The sequence below is a fragment of the Typopeltis vanoorti genome, chromosome 24 (assembly GCF_054136105.1).
Source record: "Typopeltis vanoorti isolate ZY-2024b chromosome 24, IOZ_Tvanoo_1.0, whole genome shotgun sequence".
Lineage (NCBI taxonomy): Eukaryota > Metazoa > Arthropoda > Arachnida > Uropygi > Thelyphonidae > Typopeltis > Typopeltis vanoorti.
Window position 1 is genome coordinate 81,797,688 of NC_143572.1, and position 21,856 is coordinate 81,819,543.

The 21,856-nt window shown below is 32.3% G+C and overlaps 1 protein-coding gene across 1 annotated transcript; it reads right to left on the bottom strand.

Annotated features, from left to right (window-relative positions):
• Nucleotides 1-99: 99 nt before the first annotated feature.
• Nucleotides 100-18,159, bottom strand: LOC150093469 (uncharacterized). Its single transcript, XM_090413840.1, has 2 exons — nucleotides 17,965-18,159; nucleotides 100-3,083 (listed from the first exon to the last, which is right to left on the bottom strand). Exon 2 carries the CDS (start codon nucleotides 2,793-2,795, stop codon nucleotides 1,665-1,667), a length of 1,131 nt encoding a protein of 376 aa, XP_090269966.1. The 5' UTR covers nucleotides 2,796-3,083; nucleotides 17,965-18,159; the 3' UTR covers nucleotides 100-1,664.
• Nucleotides 18,160-21,856: the final 3,697 nt, after the last annotated feature.

The window sequence follows — 21,856 nt, forward strand, 5'->3', positions numbered from 1 at the left end:
AGAAAAAAGGCAGTGTATGTGTGATTACTTTATCTAATTTGCTTTTTTAGAATTGAATTTGTTATATCCCTGGACACACACATTGCCATATTCGAAAAACCTCTTTATTTTATATATTTTTAAAAAGCTTATACATTAAAACGAGTATTTGTTAAAAGCAATTATGTTATTAAAATATTCTCACAACTTTACAAAAAGAACTGTATTTTATTAAATTTCACAAAGTGAACCACCTCATCAGAAATCGCTTAGCAATCACAATTTGTAATTCGCATTTTATGCATAATAAATTGTCTGCAAAGCAGAAAATAACGATTTTCATTTCACAATAATTTGAAAAACGAGAAGCATATGAAATAGTAGTGTACACTAAAATAAAAAAGCCAATAATGAATACAATAAAACTAATTAACTAAAATTTCATCCAAAAAGTCCTCTGATATTTATGATGAAAAAATCTAAAACGCATACAGTGAACTTGCACATTCCCGTATACTAGCTGCTGCTGTCTTCCCATTTTCATTAATTTCGTGTTCATACCTACTCAGACGGTCTTGAAATGTGAAATTCAAAGGACGATGGGTGGCATGGCTGCACATTAAAAAGCTTGGGCGGAAACACTTTATGGTTACTAGATATTAGCATGTACAAAATTCAACCGAGAGTTCTCACACAAGAAAATAACCAGTGATCTGAAATAAATTTTCATCTGCCCTCGTACGAGAAAAACCAAGCTCTTGAACTAGTTCTCTGAAACAGATTTTTGTTCTCTTTTCATCGTCAATTGCAAAGACATCGATTTAATTTAAACATGCGAGGAACCGACCGGATAAAAAAAATATCTCAGATAGTCGGTTAGGAAAACAGTGTATCTATTCCTTCAAGAGTAAATTTTATTTCGAAGGTAGTAGCAAAAATTAGGCAACAAAAAAAAATAGTGACCCTTGAAGTGACTTCGTAAAATCCCTGCTTGGTGTCAGCAGGTTCCTGGTAACACATAGCACTAAACAGTGGTCTACAAAAGTTCAATTTTTGTGTTTTAATAAACCCATTCAGTTCAAACTGTTCTAAAATATTTGCGACGATTTTTAAAACTCAACTAACACTAGAGTTTTAAAATATGTATTATTTTCGAAAAATAAAAAAAATAAGGAACCCATTCAAAAGGAATACTTTTAAGTTGTGCACAAAAGGGAGACTTGGAAAAACGCAAATATAATTGTACATATGACAAGGAGACATATTCATCCACCATTCATTAGCTGTGTTGAATTCTTCAATGGGTCACCAGATGTTCCTTTCGCGAGAATGTTTCCCTGCAAGTTAGATAAGTGCAATGTTTCTCACCTGCAAGTACTCTTGTGTTTTCAAATGCAAACTCTGTGAAACCTCTTGCTGCAAATTTCACATGGAAAAAGTTTCTCTGGTGTGAACATTACCGTGTCTTTTCAGGTAAGCCCAGTCAAAATTTCTTCTAACAGATTTTGCATGCAAAATATTAATCTCCGGTGTGAATTTTCATGTGATTTCTAAGATAGCTTATTCAGAGAATTGTTTCCTACATATTTCACACGAAAAAAGCTTTTCTTTAGTCAGATGGTGGCATTTCTGTTGCTTTTTAAGGGAGCTTAGCGTTGAACACATGAAAATTGAAAGGTTTCTCATCAGCATGTATTCTTAGATGTCTTTTCAGACTCGAAATGACTGAAAACCGTTTGTTGCAAATTTTGCATAGAAAACGTTTCAGTGGTGTGAACACTTTGGTGTCTTTTCAGTTTCGAGCTGTCTGAAAACTTCTTGTTCCAAATTTCGCATGAAAAACGTTTCTCATCAGAATGAACTCTTAGATGTTTTTCCAGACTTGAACTGTTTGAAAACTTCTTGTTGCAAATTTCACATAGAAAATATTTCTCACCAGTATGAATTTTTCGATGTTTTTCCAGATACGAACTGATTAAAAACTTCTTGTTACAAATTTCACATAGAAAAGATTTCTCACCAGTATGAATTTTTCGATGTTTTTCCAGATACGAACTGTCTGAAAACTTCTTGTTGCAAATTTCACATAGAAAAGGTGTTTCACCAGTATGAACTCTTAGATGACGTTTTAGATTCGAAGACACTGAAAACTTCTTGTTGCAAATTTCGCATAGAAACGGTTTTTCACAAGTATGAACTCTTAGATGACTTTTCAGATTCGAACTGTCTGAAAACTTCTTGTTGCAAATTTCGCATAGAAAAGGTTTCTCACCAGAATGAATTTTTAGATGATTTTTCAGATTCGAAACGACTGAAAAAGTCTGGTTGCAAATTTCGCATAGAAAAGGCTTCTCACCAGTATGAATTCTTAGATGACTTTTCAGACTTGTACTGTGTGAAAATCTCCTGTTGCAAATTTCGCATGGAAACGGTTTCTCGCCGGTGTGAACGCGTTGATGACTTTTCAGACCCCAACTGTGTGAAAACATCATGTTGCAAATTTCGCATAGAAAACGTTTCTCACGAGTATGAACGCTTAGATGAGTTTTCAGATTCGAGCTGTTTGCAAACTTCCTGTTGCAAATTTCGCATAGGAAAGGTTTCTCACCAGTATGAATTCTTCGATGTATTTCCAGTCTCGAACTGCCTGAAAACGTCTTGTTGCAAAATTCGCAGAGGAAAGGTTTCTCACCAGAATGAACTCTTTTATGTATTTTCACTCTCGAAATGTTTGGAAACTTCATGTTGCAAATTTCGCATGCAAAAGATTTCTCATGTTCCATGATGACGTGCAAAATTCTTTTCACTATTTTCATCTCAGTTAAGATATTTCAAAAGGAAATGTGATCGAGTCGGATTCTTCATTGTAGGAGGAGAATAACTCATTGCTTTTTGAATTTTGTCGTCTATTCCGTTCTCATTTTGAAGATTTTCCCTTATGCGACTAGAAGTGCAATCTCCTCGGAATTATTTGATTTTTATTTTGCAAATACAGCATGAAATGTTTCCAACAGCTTAACAGTCTTCAAACATTGCAGGTTATTCAGCTTGGTTTTTAGGCAATAGTATGGAAAATATCTCATATCAGGAATCCTATTAACAATCTGTAAAGAAAAACGAGGTAATTAATGCTAAATTAAAATTCCATTTAGTAAATAAATATTCTCAACATATTAAGTAATATTTAATAGGAAGTATCGCATGAATTTTATCTAAAAATTTATTATTTGTAATGAATAGTGGAGACAAAAAATAACGCTAAAAGTTTCAATGGACAATAACAGTGAGTATTATCGCTCTTTAAAATGGAGTAAGAAAAGCTGATTTCGTTTGCCAAAGGCATCATGAAAAAATAATAAGCTAAGCAGAGAGCCATTGGGTCGGATTAAAATCAAAAGTTGAATATGACCTCAGGACAACTAAGCATGAACTTAAATATGAACGTATTTCTTAAAAAACATGGAAAGTGCAAAATTATAGTCAACGTTCAAAGATGACTTTTCAATCTGGGAGTGAATTTCTTAAGAAATATCACTTTATTATCAGACGAGCAATTGTGATTTACAGTTGTAACACGAACAGCCATTCTCTGGTTCATATTATTCTGTCCTTATTTCTTCAGATTTCCTTCTCTTCATCATTCTAAGGGATAATGAATGTATATTTCGGTTGTCTTCTTTTCTCCCCAACACATTTATAATCAATCATTGACTCATCATATGATCATATGTGCCAGGAAATGACCAAGTGTCATTCGTTAGTTTTGTTTTCTCTATATCTTTACTAATCTTACTTGTATTAAATGATTTTTTCTTTTCTTTAAACTTCTTTTGCCATAGGAATTCTAGTTCATTTTATCACCACACATCATCCGTCATCTTGGATAAGCCTCTAAGATATGACTTATTTTACTGGATTATTTTTACCTCTAATTATAATTTTATCTTCTAAAGTGGTGGCCGGTGAAAATTTTAAGTGGGGATGCTGCATATACAAAAAAAACTTTTTTTTCCTAAACAGTAACGAATTTATTAATAAATAAATTTACATATTACAAATTGCTGTATTAAAAATATTTCATCCCACCACAAACATACACCAATAATAAAAGTTTTGTATCAATAGCAATGACAAGTGCAAATGAATATCGTCGTTAGATCGCAGTGCATGTTTCGTGTAATGACAATTGAAAAAATATAATTCTTTTCATATTTTCAACAGTGACACTCATCATAAATCAGCCTTGCATCTATAATAAATATGTTATTTTAACAAAATAAAATAAGATTTACGAAAATTAGTTCACCACGCACACACCAATAATAAACGTTTCATATCTCACAGAAATAAGGCACGTAAGCATACTAAAAATACACTGCTGTTTGAGCAGTTACAGTTGGGAATGACGTAACGTGCAATGACAAGCGCAAACGAATATCGGCATTAGATTGCAGTGCATTTGTTTAGTAATCTAAAACGTTAATCGAACACCAATTAACTATTCAATGAATGTCAAAACATAAGCTGCAACCTTTAACATGTACTGCATTTATATAATGTTGTAAGCACTGTTATTATTTATAAACACAAACAAAATTTAATTTTTTCATTTTTTCCTTGGGGGTCTGCAGTGTTGCAGTGCTTATGTGCCGCCACTGATCTTTTACTTCTTTTTGACACTGTCAGCATTAATTTAGTTTGTGTTTTATTCATTTAAAGCCAATGATCAGATACTACCTCATCCATTCTTTTGCAACTAGTTTAAAATTTGTTTTAATAATGTTTTAAAACTTGTTGAATCTCTGCTAATACAGTTAACTTTCCTAGAAAATAAATACTTTCTAATCCGAATCTATCCAGAAGGAATCTGGGAAGACGATATCAGGCAGGCGCAACACAACAGTTCTTACAACTTCAACAGGTGTTTCATCTGTTGCAGATCACTTTTCCAGATAACAAATTCATTCTTCTCATTAAATTTCTTCATGCAGTTTCTCTGGCCCAAGATTTCTTGTTTGGCAATTTCACTATTCATGTTTTGCTCACTGTATGGGTCTTCACGATATTTCCTCTTTCTACTATCTTTCTGTTACCAGCATGTTTCTTTTCTTTTCATCTCATTCTTTACTTTTTGGTTTTGGGTCGAACTGGAGGTTAGAGGGCCAATCATTCGATATTCCTCATCAACATTCAATTTATATTTAATTTCTTTATGATACTTTATCCAATTCTCCTTTGCTTTTTTCTTTAAGTCTTCTTTATCCTTGCTTTTCACAATTTTCTTTTACTTGCCCTTTTGTTTGTTCTTCCATTAACTGAAGTTACTTATTTGTAGAATATGAGGATTTCGCTTTGGTAATTTTGTAAATCTTAACAATTTGTGTGCCGATTTTTATTTATCTCTATAGATTTTGAATAATCTGCAAGAGAAAACTAAATATAATTTATTATCTCTTTATATTTCGCTCAATATGTCATGTCAGGAGAGGACAGAAAAGCTGGCAACATTTAAATCCCGAGTTCCTGCAAACTGGACCCGAGAACACACAGGATACAGACGTAGGATATAGTACGGCAAGGAAGACAATGGGAAACCACCTTGCTCATAGTCACTTCACTAGTATAGTAGCATAGCTGCCCCTAACATCCGTATGGATGAAAGGAAACTAAATCATAATCAAGATACAGGTTGAACCCTTTTCAACGGAAGTTACACAACTGCACATACAGTGAACATTGTAATGTTCACCCGATTTTGGCATATTCAATTCATTTTGTAATATCTGTTTTATTTACTCTTCTCATCCTCAAATTAGCATTATCAGCAAACAAATCAATGTTACTCTATGGAGAAATTAAACAGGAATGGACTGTTCTCTGGAATGTGGAAGAATAGAGCTTTTCGAACCACTGGTCACCAACTTAATCATTGACTACACATCACCATGCATTACTCTTTGATTTCTCTTAGACAACCATCTTCCTGTCCATTATGCCAAACACTAATCCATGCCCGCTATAACATACCATATTCGGATATAAACGTTTTTGAATTCTGTCTTTAACTTTTTAAGCTGTAATAACCTCTCCACTAAAAGGTCTGCAATTTTCAGCCTCCGGTGTTGATTTGCATTTAACCTCCCAACTGGTCCAGGAGGATGAAATAGCTAGTTCACCCTAGCTTTTTTCATGGATCAAAATTTCATCGGCATACTACCTTTTATGATGCCATTACCTCCCATTTCCCTTAATCCCACTGTGGCTATTTAAAAGTCATTAGTGGAGGAACTGTTGGTGAAGGACCTTTGTTTGTACTGTTACTTGGAATTTCCTTCACCTCCTTCATTGTCCTAAGATATTTGATTTTTTTTCCACCTCAATTGATTTATTGTGTATTCCCAAAAACTGAAACGTATTTCACATGTGCGAAATAATCAATCCTGAAATGACCACCGATCAGCCTTTGCAATCAATCTATTTAGTAATAGTAAATTTACTGCCTTTTATTCTTCAAATAAGTGCAAAGAAAAAATTGTACTGATTGTTCTTTCACTTTACTTACAATGTAGAAACCATTTTTTTCTCGAATTTTCAAATGTTTCCATTGAAAATATTTTGTCAAATATTTATATATTTAAATTTAAATAATGTTTACTGAAATAAAGACGACTTTATGCTTTATTTCCTAGCAAAATATCATTATATGGATCATCACATTTCAGTTTTAGAAACGATTTTTTTTTTTTGGTTTTTCGGAACAACAAATGATGTTAAATTGCATTGATCAGTTTCCAATTGCGAGTCCTTTTAGTATCAAAATTTATATCCAATGATATCCACTGCAGATATGTTGAAAATATAAAATGAAAGATATCATAGTTGGATGATTTAAAATTTATGCTCACTTTGAAAATTTTCTAATCCCCCCCATCCCCTGTTATCCTTTCCTGGAATTCAATTTCATCATCAAATTCCTGCCATGTACCCTCAAGGGGTGTACAGGATATGATAGTCATCATCATACGTATCCAGGATTTAGGCCTAGTATGGCCTGTTTCGGCCTTAGAAGTCATCGTTGAATCGTTTAAGAGGACGTCCTGGTTTTCTTTTTCCTAATGGCTTGTTTTGGTAATCTTTGTGTTTTCATTCTTTGAACGTGTTCCATCCATTTATGTTTATATTTTTTAATTTTTTCAATTACTGGTTCTTGGTTTAATTCTTTCATAATATCTTCGTTTCTTTTGTGATCAAATAGGGTATACTTTGCAGTTTTTCTCATAAACTTCATTTCTGCTGTTGTTAATTCTTGTTTGTCTTTTTGTTTTATTGTCCAGATTTCGCTTCCATACATTAAGACCGGTAGGGCTAATGTATTGTATACTTTTAGTCTGGTTTGTTTTTGAACTAGGTTTAGATTAAATATAGTTAATTACACCTGTTATTTTTAAATATTTTGCAATTTTTACGTTTATATCTTTTTCATTTTCATAAGTGATCATGCATCCTAGGTAGTTAAATGAATTCACCTGTTCTAAGATCTTGTTATCTAATACTATTTTAGTTCTTGCTGGATCTTGTCCTTTAAAGGCCATAGTTTTTGATTTTTCCGTTGATATTATCATACCATAATCTTTGGATATCTCATTTAGATTTAAAATAGCTTTCTGTAAGTTATCTTCAGAATTTGTAATTATTATTTGGTCGTCTGCAAAGAGGAGAGTGTTTAAGTTAACTGTAGGTGAAAGTTTAATTCCTTGATGTAAATTTTTACTCCATTTTATTATTATTTCATTTAAGTAGATATTAAAAAGAGTTGCTGAGAGGGGACATCCCTGTCGGACACCTTGGTTTATCTCTCTTGTATATGATAGTACTACATGAAAATAATTACATCATTACTAACTTCCTATCTACAATTTTCCTCCAAATCAGTTTGTTACTTGTCAAGACTCCAACATTATCAGATCTTATATTTCTATTGTCTAAATCACTTTGTGCCATATCAATTCACCTATACCTTGGTCTTCCTCTGGGTCGTTTTGCTGCCAACCTGGCAGAGAACACTTGTTTTGCTAATCTTTCCTTGCCCATTCTGTTTAAGTGACCATACCACCTGAGATTAGCTCTGCTAACGCATTCCTGGATGCTGACAATGCCAAGTTCTTTCCTAATATCCTCGTTTTTAATATGATTGCCATTGATACCATCTGTTCACGCCTATAATCTTTCTCAGGACTCTCATATCTGCCGTCTCTAGTCTTTGGTCAAGTGTTTTATTTCTGATCCAGCTCTCAGATCCATAAGTTAAAACTGGTTTGAACACTGTCTTGTATACAGCTAATTTAGTGTTCCGACTAATTTCTCTCTTATTCCATATGAATTTATTCAATTGACTTACCACCATACCATCTTTGCTGATTCTGTTGTTTATTTCTATATTTAATTTACCATCTTCAGTAAAAATCGTGCCTAAGTAGCTGAAATGTTTTACTTGTTCCACAGGTTCTCCATTCACAACACAGTTGACATTTTCAATGATTCTGCCTATTTTCATTGTCTTTTTATTGCTGACCTTCATACCATATCTATTACAACAGCTATTCAATTTAGTCAGAATCTTGCAGACTTGTAGCGGATTTATTTAGAAATATAACATCATCAGCATAAAGCAAAGAACTGACATTAACATCTCCAATTTTGATATCACAATTTCAACAATTTTGATTCAATTTCATAACTACTCTAAATTTCTACAGGTTTGAAAGCTTTTCGAGACAGTACTCAAAATCCATTACTTCAATTACCGTTTTGCAAAAGAAGTAAGGCAATAATATTGCTGTACCATGAAGCTTCTAATTCTGTACTATTTCTTTGCAATCAAAAATCGGTCTGTTCTACTGTCTGCTGAAATTATTTGAAATACTATGCCATATATTCACTATGTAAAACTGTTTATATACATACTACACAAAAGAAAGTTCAGTACTATTATTTTTGTTTATTTTTTTTAAAAAAAAATATATTATTACTATTTCTACGGCTGCTGCTATTTCTGAAATAATCTAAGTCTTAGAAATACTTGATTAATTCTCTTAACGGGAGGGAGTGCTAAAGGCTTATATTACTCTCACTGCTACTGAGAAAGAAAGAGAACACTTCGCCAGAAGTCATACTAAAGTGCCTCATGCTGTACATCAAGAATGTCCCATTTCGTTTTCAGTTGGTGATTAGCAAACATCCTGAACAGAGAAATACTGACATTTCTTTTACAGGCTGATACTGTATTTATGCTAAAATAATTTCTTAATTTATACTGATCAGTTTCACTTTTATTATCGAACAATTATAAATTAATTGATAAAATTATCTTGAAAAAAGAAGATTTGAATTATTTTTAAATTAAAGGAGCATATGAATTACATATTATTATTTGGGGGAGGGAGGGAGGGGGGCTATAGGCCTATTTCGCTCTGCATACATTTCAGAGAATTTATTTTATAAATCGTTTGCAAGACAACTGATACAAACGTAGATCCCTTGAGGAACATATCCATTCATTTTATTGTAAAATAGTAGCAAAAGTTTTAGGTACTTTAACAATGCCATGGATCAAAGCTAGAAGAAAATGTCATTTTATCTGTTGTTAGAACACTTGCATAAATAATTTTTTTCTGACATGATTTCTATATTAGTCATAATGTAATCAATTTAGATTTTTCCCTCAGTATTCTCCCATCTTATTTGCACTGATTTCTTCTTTGTACTACAAGAAAAAAAATCAGATAACAGAAGAAATATGTAGTTTTATGTCATTTGTAGAATAACAGTGAATTTATATATTAATTTCACCTCACTTTTACCCATATCACATAATTTCCTGATTTATAATAATCAGGAAATATGTATATTTTCTGATTTATAACTTGCTAAGTTATAATAATCAACAGGTAGTTATTGTATCCAAATATTCAACTTATGTGGAACAATTACTAGAAAAAAATAAAAAAATTAAATAAAAATTTCACCTATGTTTCATAACATCTTTCGGATGTGCGACAGTGAGGCAAGGGTGGGGTTAAACTGTCGAAGGCAAAATAAAGTTCAGTTCTTAAAAAACATGGAAATGAAATTTCACATTGATGCATGTACACAGAACCGGCGAAAGCGGGCATGCAGAGCATGCGGGTGCCGCTATGAAGGGGGCACTGCCACCGGGGCATCGTTCATAAGTTCATTTTCAAGAAACAAAATTTTTATCATGAAAACAAAAAATTCTTAGAATGATCAGTATTAAAATAAATAAGGCCAGACTCACCGAATAAAAATTAAAAAAAAATTGTATATTGCCGCCTCTTTGATCAGCCAGTTGTTTACAATTTTGCAGCAAGCAGGCTAAATGCTGCGTAAAGAATGTTGTGTCTACTGCAGTCTATCTAAAGTGAAATGGTGAACAGGTTTTATGTGCAGAAACGAATTTTCGTACAAAACATTTATTGCTAGTTAACCAGTCATATGGTATGCATCTCAGTAGGCTACTGACAGTAGTGCATTGTGGACTATTATTTCATCTCTGTGTCGTGTTGTGTAATAATTTCTTGTGGTTATAAAATAGAAATGGAATCAAAAATTTAAAAACGTTATCCGGTGCACAAAATCGTAAGAATCATGCTGCAAAAGAAGCAGATGTTAAGAAACAAACTGGGGATCTTAATAAATTTGTTAAAATATTAAAATATTCTGATGCAGATTGTAACCAACTCGATATATCAGAAATCAGAGTTGAAGAACTGTGCACAAATGCAAAAGTAGACATTTATAATTCATTTACTATGAGTGCCATTGCAGAAAAAAAGGGGAGGGGGTTAGAATACTACCAAATAAAGAAAATTTTAACCAATTCTGTATAGGACACATCTCAGATAATTTCATCTTATGTATATTTATTTACGTTGCTTCCACTCATGAAAGTTTAACAACATGCCATACATATTTCCATACATCGTTGCAGTGCAAGGTAAAATAAAAAGTAATGTTCACACCTGATTTATTGCAATAAATATTGCTTCATAGCATTCTTTTCCCAGAATATTTTAAAACAATTGTTTAACACAAGCGCAGAACAGGGCATGTCCCCCCACCCCAAAAAAAAGTGAACGCTTTTACAACACATCCAACTATTATTTTTTTAATTTCAAATACTTCTTTCTTCTTTAAAGAACTGCATCAAATAATTTATAAATTTTCAATAACAAAAGAAGTCTACTGATGTATTACGCAACACTGCTTGAGGTTCTTTAGTGTCACTTGTAAATAAGTCGTCTTTCTTTCGCAGCAGCTTTTAGCCTTTACCTGCAGCAAAGATTATTGTTAAGACAAAAGTTATTTCATGCAGCAGTAAAAGTCATCATATTTGGAATGTTTCTTTCTTTTTAAAAAAAACAAAAAAAAAAAACTAACACTCTGAACTTTTTTTTTTTTTTTGTTGCGTAGATGTAAACCTTATTTAAATGGTGAAAATATAGAACAGAATTTCTAAAACTGAGAATAATGTGAACATACCAATTGATTGTAGAGTGCAAAAAAGTAAGCAATTAGAAGTATCTGCTTCAGCAGGTATGAAAATATTACTGACTTACTGCTTTTATCTAACAGTAAAATGAAGTAACAGATATTGAAAACTGTCTGAAAACATTCAAACCAGTAGAAAATTAGTATAGTTATTTAAAATTCAGTTCCAGGAGTAACATTATGAAATAAATTTATTGAACCAAAAATTTGGTAAGACATAAAAAAATAAACATAAATAAAAAAAAAAATTAAAGCAATGCATACATTCTTCTATTTATTGCTAGTTAACCAGTCATGGTATGCATCTCAGTAGGCTACTGACAGTAGTGCATTGTGGACTATTATTTCATCTCTGTGTCGTGTTGTGTAATAATTTCTTGTGGTTATAAAATAGAAATGGAATCAAAAATTTAAAAACGTTATCCGGTGCACAAAATCGTAAGAATCATGCTGCAAAAGAAGCAGATGTTAAGAAACAAACTGGGGATCTTAATAAATTTGTTAAAATATTAAAATATTCTGATGCAGATTGTAACCAACTCGATATATCAGAAATCAGAGTTGAAGAACTGTGCACATCATCCAGTTTGCATGAAAGTACTATTGCAACTATTGAACAAGATAATAAGATGCATGATTTAAGTGAAAAACAGAAGATTTAGTTGTAGTTTACCACGAAACTAACACATTGTTAGTCTCTGTAAATCTAGATCCAGGTGAATGGGGAAATATTGATGAGAACTTAAAGATGTTTTAATTGAAATGGGGCCTGTTCAAAAGAAAAATATAACATATCCCAAGATACATATGGTCATAAATTTGGCAATACGAATTATAATAGAAAAATGGAAAACAGTGAGCTCGTGCCAAGAACATGGCTCGTTTATTCTGAAACTTTAAATTCTGTTTTTTCTTTTGTCGCAAACCTTTCGCACCTACTGAATCAAGTAGTCTTGTAGAAGGTTATAACGATTGGAGAAATGTAAGTACAACTTTGCATAGACATGAGACTAGTTTAACTCACATGAAAAATTTCTGAAAATGCAAGTAAATTGAAAAAAATTTAAAAAACAAAACTACTATTGATTGCCACTCTCAATGGAAAAGGAACATTGGACGAGTGTTTCAGGCCACTTGATTGAAATTATAAAATTCCTTGGTAGCCAAAATTTAGCTTTTTGCAGATCATCTGATAAATTATATGAAAGGAATAACGGCAATTTTTTAAAATTAGTCGAACTGTTTGCGAAGTTTGATCCCATTATGGAAAATCATGTTAAAAGGACCTCACAACGAAACAACAGAGTACACTATTTGAGTAAAGACAGTCAAAATGAAATATTGAAAACTTTAAGTAACACAATCAGGGATACAATTTTATTATCAATTCGAAAATTTAAATATTATTCCATAATTTTAGACTGCACACCTGATGTAAGAAAAACAGAACAAATGACCATTATTATTTGCTTTGTTTCTTGTGACAATGGGTCAAGATCAGGGAAAACTTTTCAGGTTTTGCAGATATATCAGATTCCACAGGATATGGTTTAGGTGCAACAATAATGGACTCCAAAATTTGCTTTAAAACAAAAATCCTCGAGCTTTTTACGTGCCATGTGCTGCTCATATTCTAAATTTAATCATTAACGATGCAGTCAAAGTGAATGCAGATACAATTAGTTTCTTTGCAATTATTCAAGAAATATACAATTTCTTTTCATTTTCTTACAAACATTGGGCAATCCTTTTAAAGTTCGTAAAAAATTAACATTGAAACAGCCATCAATAACGCAATGGGAAAGTAAAATTAACAATCCACCCCCTATGAAATCAGTTACGAGAAATTTACGATGCTATTTTTGAAATTTTAAATAACGAAAATTTTAATAAACTCACCATGAAGCACAAACATTATGTGCTAAAATAAAGGACTATGCATTTACTTAACAGAATAAACCCTGTGAGTAAAATGCTTCAAGACAAAAATATGAACATTACACTTGCTTTAGAATTTATCAAAAACTTAAAAACATTCTTACAAGAGTATCAATCAGATACAAATTTTAAAGAAGTTCTAAAACAGCAAAAGAACTGAGTGAAGAGGTGGATGGAGAACAAGAATTTAAAACTGGTACAGATGTCTGACAAAGAAAGAAGACACGACAATTTGACTACGAGCATCATGACAAAACGGCACAATTGCCAGAAGTTAAATTTAGAGTGAATGTTTTATACACTTCTACACATTGCAATGTGTTCATTAATAGAACGTTTTGAACAACTAAAAACATATTACGATAATTTCAATTTCTTGTATATATTACTACAAATTAATAATGAAGATATACGAAAAATTTGTGACGATTTAGAGATTCTCTTGAAGGACGGTGACAGTAAAGACGTAAATGCAATAGAACTATATGAGGAGTTATGTGCTTTCCGGGATGTTTTTCGGAAGGATACTTTAAATATTCAAAAGCCTTTCGATATTCTTAATTTTATTGTGTCCAATAATTTATCTTTCCCTAACTTTTCAATTGCTTTAAGAATACTATTAACCTTACCGTTAGTGCAGCGAACGGTGAACGTTCCTTTTCCAAGTTGAAATTGATTAAAACCTACTTAAGAACAAGTATGTCACAAAAAAGCTTGTTAGTTTGGCTTTAATAGCTATTGAAAATGATATATGCGGAATTAGATGTTAAGACCATTATTTCTAATTTTATGAATATGAAATCAAAAACCTTAAAATTTTAATTAAAAAAATTTCATGTATATTTATGTAATTTAATTTTTTTTCTGTAATTCTGTAAAGATGTTATTTTTTGAATACTTATATTAAATGTTCTAATTATTTCTGAATTCTTTTCTTATTTTCTCATCTATCTTGAGTTTCTTTTATTTTCCTAAAAGATAGTTCCACTTATAAAAAATTATTACACGTTACTAAGAATTTAGTAACTTGTAAAATGCAGGAATTTTTTTTAACTTTAGTTCAAATAAATTTTAACTTTAATTAAAATTCATTTTAATTTTGTTAGCAATTCGGGTCGGTGAGAAGGCTATAATCCCTGTATCATTATTCAACGATTAAAGTGAAGTGGCTTTATCAAAATTTTCTTTAACTTTTGAGAATTTTTTGAATATTCGGGTTTCTAACGATTATCCTGCCTAGTAAACACCCCCGGTTCGTTACATTAACGAACCAACGTTGATGTGGCTGTTCTGTCAAAATTTATTTAAGAAATTTCAAATCATTTAAATTTTTATTATTGTAAAAGAATTACACATGCCCGGATCGTTACAGGGGTGCTTAGATAGACATTGCATGCAGGTGGCAAAGACCCTAGCGCCGGCTCTGCATGTGCATATACATATTTTGAATGATAGAATATAAGCAAAAGTATCATTTACTTTAAAACTGGAGCATAATCTCTGAACTAGCAAAAAATATATACATATCAATTGAAATCATAACCGTTCATTTCATTTTGTAATAACCAATTATACAGGGAAACCAACAAGGTGAAAGTGCAAAAAATACTAAACTATGATATAAAGGAAAAAAATTAAAGTTAGTAATGATTTAAGAATTTCATATTATTCTCTATAAAGCAAAGTCGCCCAAGCATGTCCCTTCAGAAAATCTGTGCTATTGTTTGATTATATTATATATATTGTTTAATTTATACATAAATGACATAGGATGTGAAGAAAGACATTCAGTTGCTTGCTGATGCAAAATTAGGTAGCACAATAATTAACCAAGCTGATGTAGAAAGCTCAAGAGGATGAGCTATACAGGGTGGGTCAAAGTTCCACATACAAACACTGAGGGGAGGTTGAGAATATCAAAATCAACCATATTCACATAGGAAAGCATGACCTAAAATGCCCCCGGAAGGTACTAACAGGGACACAAAGATACAGAAATAACACAAGGCAATAAGTAGTGTAAAAACTTTATTAGGCGTAACTGAACAGTTCAATAGTAGTTGAATACATATTATGGTTTCACATCTGGTGTTGAAACGTAAAACATGCGTAAAACGGCGCATGTTCTTCGTACCACATTGAAAATTGAATGATGAAGTCCAGATTGCTCACCTAGGTGGTGCTGTTTGCCAGCACTCTGTTTCATGTGGCATTTCCAGTCATGCTTTCCTATGTGAATCACATGGTTGATTTTGATGTTCTCTACTTCCCCTCACAGTTTGTATGTGGAATTTTGAACCACCCTGTTTAAGCTGGCAATATGAGCAAAAGATAACAGGTATCAGTTCGATGTTGAAAAGTATCAAGTTACGCATTTTGGAATTAAAAAATTACAAGCAATGTATTGCATTGACAGAACTGTACCACAAGAGATTGAATGGGCATGTTCTTGGGAATGTTGGTGGAGAGGGAGTTGAAGTTCAGAGGTCATCGTAAACCCTTCTAGTGTTTTCTGAAATAGTGCAAGTTGTACGGTCAGTTTTCCATCCAGAATTTCATGGAAGGAAAAAATCCTATTTGCCTGTGATGAAAGCCAACTATCTGAAGAACACTTTCAAAAAAGGTATAAAAAACCTTACTCAGCTATTAGAATCTTCCATTGTAGTCATTGACTGCGATAGAGTTCTGGGACCCCGAGGCAATTTTAAGCTGTGCACCTGTTAGGTATTTTTAATGTACTTGAAATTTAACGGTTAAAAAATGCAGATGTATATTTTTATGTAAAATTGTATTTTCAAAAATATATATTAACCTCCCACCTGGCTAGGATGTCTAATACGTAAAGCAAAATCTAGACACGATGCATGCCATCTTTTGAAAGTACATGGATAAATTTGGCCTTCATTTCCATTAGAAGTAGCGATAATCCTTCACACTGAGGAAAACAGTAAACCAGATTATCTCGTGATCATAGCTGTGTCCCAGTTGTCTATAACAAGAAAAACAGTTCTCTGTTCAATGCTGGGTAACTGGTCTGTTATATTGGATAGACAAAAAATATAGAAATTTTATTTTAGTTTACCCTTTTTATTGTACAGTTTCTAATGCCAGAACAAAATCAGAGATCTTACATTCTTTCTTCACTTAAATACTGCTTCACCTTGGATAACCAACCATTTTTAATTATTTCTTCTAATTTTGTCTAATCGCTTTCTTGACAATAAATTTTATTTGTTCTCGAACTTAATTCAAGATAATTATTTGAAATATTTTGAAAGAAAAAAAAATCGGCCAATTGACTGGAGGAAGTGCTTTGACGACTTTGCTTTACACATAATAATATGAAAATCTAATCATCTCACATGTGAAGTGTACATTCTCTGGAAAGTGTGAAATGCAAAAGTAGACATTTATAATTCATTTACTATGAGTGCCATTGCAGAAAAAACGGGGAGGGGGTTAGAATACTACCAAATAAAGAAAATTTTAACCAATTCTGTATAGGACACATCTCAGATAATTTCATCTTATGTATATTTATTTACGTTGCTTCCACTCATGAAAGTTTAACAACATGCCATACATATTTCCATACATCGTTGCAGTGCAAGGTAAAATAAAAAGTAATGTTCACACCTGATTTATTGCAATAAATATTGCTTCATAGCATTCTTTTCCCAGAATATTTTAAAACAATTGTTTAACACAAGCGCAGAACAGGGCATGTCCCCCCACCCCAAAAAAAAGTGAACGCTTTTACAACACATCCAACTATTATTTTTTTAATTTCAAATACTTCTTTCTTCTTTAAAGAACTGCATCAAATAATTTATAAATTTTCAATAACAAAAGAAGTCTACTGATGTATTACGCAACACTGCTTGAGGTTCTTTAGTGTCACTTGTAAATAAGTCGTCTTTCTTTCGCAGCAGCTTTTAGCCCTTTACCTGCAGCAAAGATTATTGTTAAGACAAAAGTTATTTCATGCAGCAGTAAAAGTCATCATATTTGGAATGTTTCTTTCTTTTTAAAAAAAACAAAAAAAAAAACTAACACTCTGAACTTTTTTTTTTTTTTTTTTTGTTGCGTAGATGTAAACCTTATTTAAATGGTGAAAATATAGAACAGAATTTCTAAAACTGAGAATAATGTGAACATACCAATTGATTGTAGAGTGCAAAAAAGTAAGCAATTAGAAGTATCTGCTTCAGCAGGTATGAAAATATTACTGACTTACTGCTTTTATCTAACAGTAAAATGAAGTAACAGATATTGAAAACTGTCTGAAAACATTCAAACCAGTAGAAAATTAGTATAGTTATTTAAAATTCAGTTCCAGGAGTAACATTATGAAATAAATTTATTGAACCAAAAATTTGGTAAGACATAAAAAAATAAACATAAATAAAAAAAAAAATTAAAGCAATGCATACATTCTTCTATTTGTGAAGTCATAGGTTAAAATTTTAATATACTTACCTCTGTAAGAAAGAACAGAACTGCACATTCCTGGTGTGTTTAGCAGTCAACAATTAGATGATTTACAAACAGAGCCAGATACATGTGGGCACATATGTCCTAACTGGCAAAATGTGGACGGCACGTATAACAAGAAATTCAGTAGTGTAAGTGCGCCCCTGTAAACCGACGTCTCAGTCAAAAGGTCAGCGTCCAGTGTTTCTGCAAGATGTTATCAAAAGTTGCAGTATTAATTACAATTATACTGTAAAAATGTAATGATATCTAACTATAAATTACGAACTACAGTAATTATTATTAATATAGTGTACAAAAAAAAAAGTTGTATATCATTGTAAAAAAAACAGATCAATATATTTGTAAACTCATAATATATCCTCATAATTTTAGTAATAAAAATTACTGAGGTTTTTAATAGAAATCTAATGTGGATCTTCGTAAAATAACATGTTGGAATGCCGCTGAAGACGAATATTCTGTATATGTAAATATTTTTGAGATCAATATATATATATATATAAATATATTATTATTATTGGCATCTCCATGAAGTCAGAAGACTCATCGCAGGAGACCCAAACTATCCACACATCTATCATACTTCTTGAACTCATTCAAAGACGAAACACTCAAAACGAAGTCAGAGAAAGCATTTGATTCATTCAGGACTCTCCAATAGAGGAATACTGCCCTCACATCATTGTTATCCACAGTCGTACTTAATTTCCACGGATGACCTCTTGTTCTTCCACAATCCCACTGGTGAAATACTTCTGTCCACCCATCATATAAAAACCTTTTATGGATTGATTCAGGAAAAATATGTCAAGGAGATATGTTTTTATCATATTCTTTCTTCTCCGTATATCGAACTAACCTCTGTACTGCACAAATTCTCAATCTATCAATGTACTGAGCATTTTTTTTCGTCCACTCACCAAACTGCTCACTCCACTCTGAATCTTTTCTTTCCCTTCCTCTCTCCAAGTAATTCAGAATACCATACCTGAGCACAGTAATCCAGATGTGGAGGAATTAAGAACTTCTTTATCTCTGGATGTTAGTGTGTTCTTCAATAACTAAATAAAGTTATGAGCTAGATGGACACCTTATCAATACACCCTCTGAACTTCAACTCTCTATCCACTATCACCCCCAAAGTCCCTGGCCTCATCAATCTCTTGGAGTACAGTTCCATCAATGTGGTGCACAGCTTGTAATCTTTTAATCCCAAAATGCACAACTTGACACTTTTCTGCTTTGAACTGAAATCCTTTATCTTTTTCACATATTGCCAGCTTATTTAAATCCTCCTGCAAGCTCTGTAGATTAGCTTGATTAAACACTGCCTTCCCCAACTTGTAATCATAATCAAACATCTGAATATCTTACTTCAGATCATTTCTTCTATCGTTTATTTACAAATGGAACAATAATATTCCATGCACAGAGCCTTGAAGCATACTACTGGTGACCTGCTTCATGGATTCTAATTCTCCATACAATGCTTTTGGTGTCTGTAGACGAGACATTCTAGTATCCACATCACCAGTTTAATATGTTTCAAGTTGTTCTTACTTGTGTGACAATATTCCATGGGGTGTCCTACCAGAACATTAACAAAATCCAGCAGTATTACGTGTTGCCATTTTCCTTGTCCAACTGAGCTGTTACTCCATTAAACAAAGTTAATAAATATCGGGTTGTGAGACTTTAATTTTTAAGCAATTAATTTTAAAGATATTCTTATATGCAAAGTTCGGTAAAAAAAAAAATCATAGAAACAGTTCTTATCTGCACTAAAAGCTTGATTTCTTTATCGTCTGACATATCTCTCTCTTTGCTGTTGCAGAATGGTATTCAGAGAACCTCCTTGGAAACCTTCATATCTGTAGTGAAACTAGTTCTCTGGGGAAGTTTTAAGTATGATATCAATAAAGATTAAAGCGATGGTTAGTCGTGAAGACCATTACATCTTTCTTACCTCATTTCTCTGATTGGATTCAAGCATTGGGACACTTGTTATTCATATCCAAATTTTTATATCCGCTCCGCTTTAAATTATCATCTCTTATCACCAAGAGTGTGTCCATCTGCCAAAAGGTTTGCTGGTAATTTAAACAATCAAGCATATAGCAATTGGCTATTCTTGAAATTCCATTTCCTTTTCTGTTTATACTGAACTTGAAAAAATATCTCCAACCAAATTATCGAGATATCTAAAAACTGATTTTCAAAGAACCAAAAGCAGGAGCCTTAAAATGTGTCCAGATGGCAATTTTGATTTGCGACCACTGACCAAGATAAACTGGTCTGAAACATTGATCAACGTTCCTGTTTTGCACTCGAATGAATCTCTTTTATTTTTACTGCAAAATGCAAAAATCTGCCTTTTTACTTTACGTGTCGTTCCTCATTGACGATCTTGTAATGTCCTGTTAACATCAAACAATTTCAACCTTTGATTTTTTGGTTTCAAATGTTAGGTGGAAGATGAATTTCATGGACCAGGACATTATTTGCCATCTTCAATAATTATGGCTAAATTCACTTGAAAATTTTTGGCTGCTTCTTCATCTGCTGCTGCAACCTCGCTTGTAATCTTCACTTCATGAAGTGCATTCCTTTTTAAAAACCCGGTTAACCATCCTTCGCTAGCCAAAAAATTTTTTTAGCAGCCTGGGAAATGGAAGTAGATGCTCCAATTGCTTCATCTGTTCATAAAACCGAAGAGTTCTTTTTTTTGTTTAATTAAATAACCATTTATAAGAATTCTTATTTGAGTCAATTCTTCAATCCAAATTATGAGTGCTCGTTCCTTTTTTCCTAATAAAGGATCTCTTGAGTACGATGATAATTTGGCACTTAGTTTTGTGTCAGAAATGCCAGATTTTCTTATTGCAACTTCATTCTTTTTGATTGCTGTTATAGTAGATTCACCTAAATTAAAATATTTACCAACTGCCGTATATCTCTCTCTTTTTGCTAAGCGATGTAAAATTGCAGTTTTAATTTCCAAAGAAACTGCATTTCTTTGGTGCTTTTTTTTCTCCATTGGGCCAAATTAAATCTTTAAAATAAAAATTAGCAAAATTTAGACTGTTGATAATGAAAAGACAAACATCACTCACGTGCAAAATTAAACCTAACAGATTCAAAATTGAACTCTCTGAAGTTTAATTTTACACATTACTCATGTTATGCCAGAATGTGCTACAACACGCTGTTCACTATGTGCAATGGTACATACATTTTGAAGTTATGCACCACATAACTTAAAATCCGCATAAAAAGAGACCCGAGTGTACATTATTTTTCATTAAAAAAAAAATAATACTAGTAGTTCTCACTTTACGAATTCCCCTTAATGAATTTTTATCTTTATGCATTTAACCCACCCACAGTTGACTGTCATGGAGAGGTGAATGGAGATGTAGGTGAAGTATGTTGGAACCTTGGTCTTCCAGAAGGGCCACCCTAGGCATGAAGGCTACATCAATATTCCTGGCTAATGTGGGAGGTGTCTGGTGATTGGACTAGCAACTTGTCATTGGATGTAAAATAATACTGCTCAAGAAACCAAGACAAATATGAATCAGATGGGAAAATTGGACATCGATCGGAAACGGAAAAGAATACCATAAGGAATAATAAAACTAGCAACATGGAATGTAAGAGCATTTAATGGAAAAGGGGAAGAACTTATTCAAGAAATAACCAAAAGGCACATTAAAATATGCAGCATAACAGAAACAAAAGCAAAAAAAAAAATGAAAATTAAAATAACAAAATAGAGCTGAAGCTGGAGTAGGAATAGTAATATATAAAGAGTTAAAATAAATATAGAAGCATATATATAAGAAACAAAATTAATAGTCAGGATAAAAACAAA